The sequence below is a fragment of the Aplysia californica genome, unplaced genomic scaffold (assembly GCF_000002075.1).
Source record: "Aplysia californica isolate F4 #8 unplaced genomic scaffold, AplCal3.0 scaffold00772, whole genome shotgun sequence".
Taxonomy (NCBI): Eukaryota; Metazoa; Mollusca; class Gastropoda; order Aplysiida; family Aplysiidae; genus Aplysia; species Aplysia californica.
In genome coordinates, this window is record NW_004798042.1 from 256,749 (window position 1) to 258,575 (window position 1,827).

At 38.8% G+C, this 1,827-nt stretch overlaps 1 protein-coding gene across 1 annotated transcript in view; it reads left to right on the plus strand.

The window, feature by feature from the left end:
* Positions 1 to 308: 308 nt before the first annotated feature.
* Positions 309 to 1,827, plus strand: part of LOC101857443 — a gene marked incomplete at its 5' end in the record, with an annotated part of 10,373 nt that continues 8,854 nt past the window's right edge. Inside the window, 1 exon segment of the mRNA XM_005109375.3 lies at positions 309 to 700. Within this exon segment, the coding sequence (XP_005109432.2) occupies positions 691 to 700 (10 nt within the window).

Genomic DNA, 1,827 nt, shown 5'->3' on the forward strand with positions numbered 1-1,827 from the left:
ACACACACACACACACACACACACACACACACACACACACACACACACACACACACACACACACACACACACAAAATAATTATAACTATTTGCCTTTCCTTATGTTAGAACATTTTTCTGCGTATTATATGGAATTGCTTAACCCGTAAGTCGTGTTTTACAATTGTATCCATTCGGGAGAGGGTTTAATTGATTGTATATTTTCGATTCTCAGTTTCCTTCCATTTGTTTCCACTAACTTAATTCAAGCAGTAATTCCCATTGAAGTAAACATTCGTAATTAACTTTCTCTGTTCATTAATCTCCAGATATCTTGTTGCCGAGAATGGACTGGCTGCAAGCAAGAACAAAACGTCAAAAAAAACACCCAAACAGATACAATAGTTTCTAGGACTAGCAACCAGATGCTTCCTGTGCCATTATTTCAATAATTACAAAAGCAAGATAAGGAAGGCCCTCCTGCTATTCTAGTGACAACTGGAAGCATTTCCAAAGAAACTATGGTTTCTTTTCGAAGAGACGTACTTTTGTGTCAACACACGCAATAACTGCTTGGAAAAACGGTAATTATTCTAAGCATTAAACTAAGACAGTGCAAATGACAATCGGTAACTGCAAGGAAACTGAGTGAGAAATAAATCCGCAAAACGATTTTGCGAATGCAGCATCGATCTGAGAAGTACACGAAATATGACTTCAGGTATGTATAAAGTACTGTTCTGTTTATGTGATATTGTTCGATATGGCGTTTTAAGGGTGTTTACTATACTCAGAAATGTCATGAATAACCTCTGAGTCGTCCCGTTTTCATCCTAAAAAGGACGAGTGTGACATATGCTGTAGTCATGAAGCTGGGCAAGCTAATGAAGATACATGTAGTTTCAACCAGTACATCATTAACAAGGATCGTGCTCAACATGAAAAGGCACAAGATAAGCAGCCATTAGAAGTAATAGTAAAGTGAAAGTAATCTCTTCAAATGCTTCTGAACTCCGCTGTACTATAAACGTAAATTGAGAGTTTATAACTTTGCTGTTTGTAAAACAAAACAAAAAACAAACAAACAAACAAACAAACAAACAAACAAAAAAACCAAGACAAATAAAACCCTGTCACGACAGGAGGCATAAGGGGAGTGGCGGGCTCTACGGAAAGCGAGGGGTGGCGAACACTTCTCGCTTTCCCAGCCATACCACCCCCTCCCCTCCCCTCCCCAAACAGCTCCATCGCTGGAAGTGTGAGGGTTATTTGGGGCATGTCAGCGTGCTCAGTAAACAAGAGTTTCTGACGTCACGACACAAATCAGTAAGCCCGTCCGCCGTCCACGAGTAGCAACTCCGGTAGCGGGCAAAGCACAAACCTGCTTGCAAGCCTTCAATTACAAAGCGCAAACTGCTCGCAAACCTTCAATTAATCGAGCAGACTCCAGCCCTATTTTAAGATTCTTCAGCCTCCCTACCCACTAAAGCTTTGTTTGTACCGGGTATGTTTATCACCACCATTTTCTCATGGTCAATCTATTATTTTTCTTCATCTCACGTTTTCTCGAAACGTGGTTTTTCTAGATATACTCCACCATTTTTCATCCAATCTTTCACAGAATGATGTAATACTGAAACTTTGTGTGTTAATTTTTTATATGGAATAGTTTTTTCGAAGTGTGAATTTTCACGGATTTTTTTGCTAACCTCAGAAATTTTTTAAAATACATTTTCTAGTACGTTTAGGACAAATTTATCGTACACATTTGTAGATCTCTTGTTTGCCAAGATGTATTATCCATGAAAAATAAGTGTGCTATTAATTACGTAAGACGTGTCCACAAAA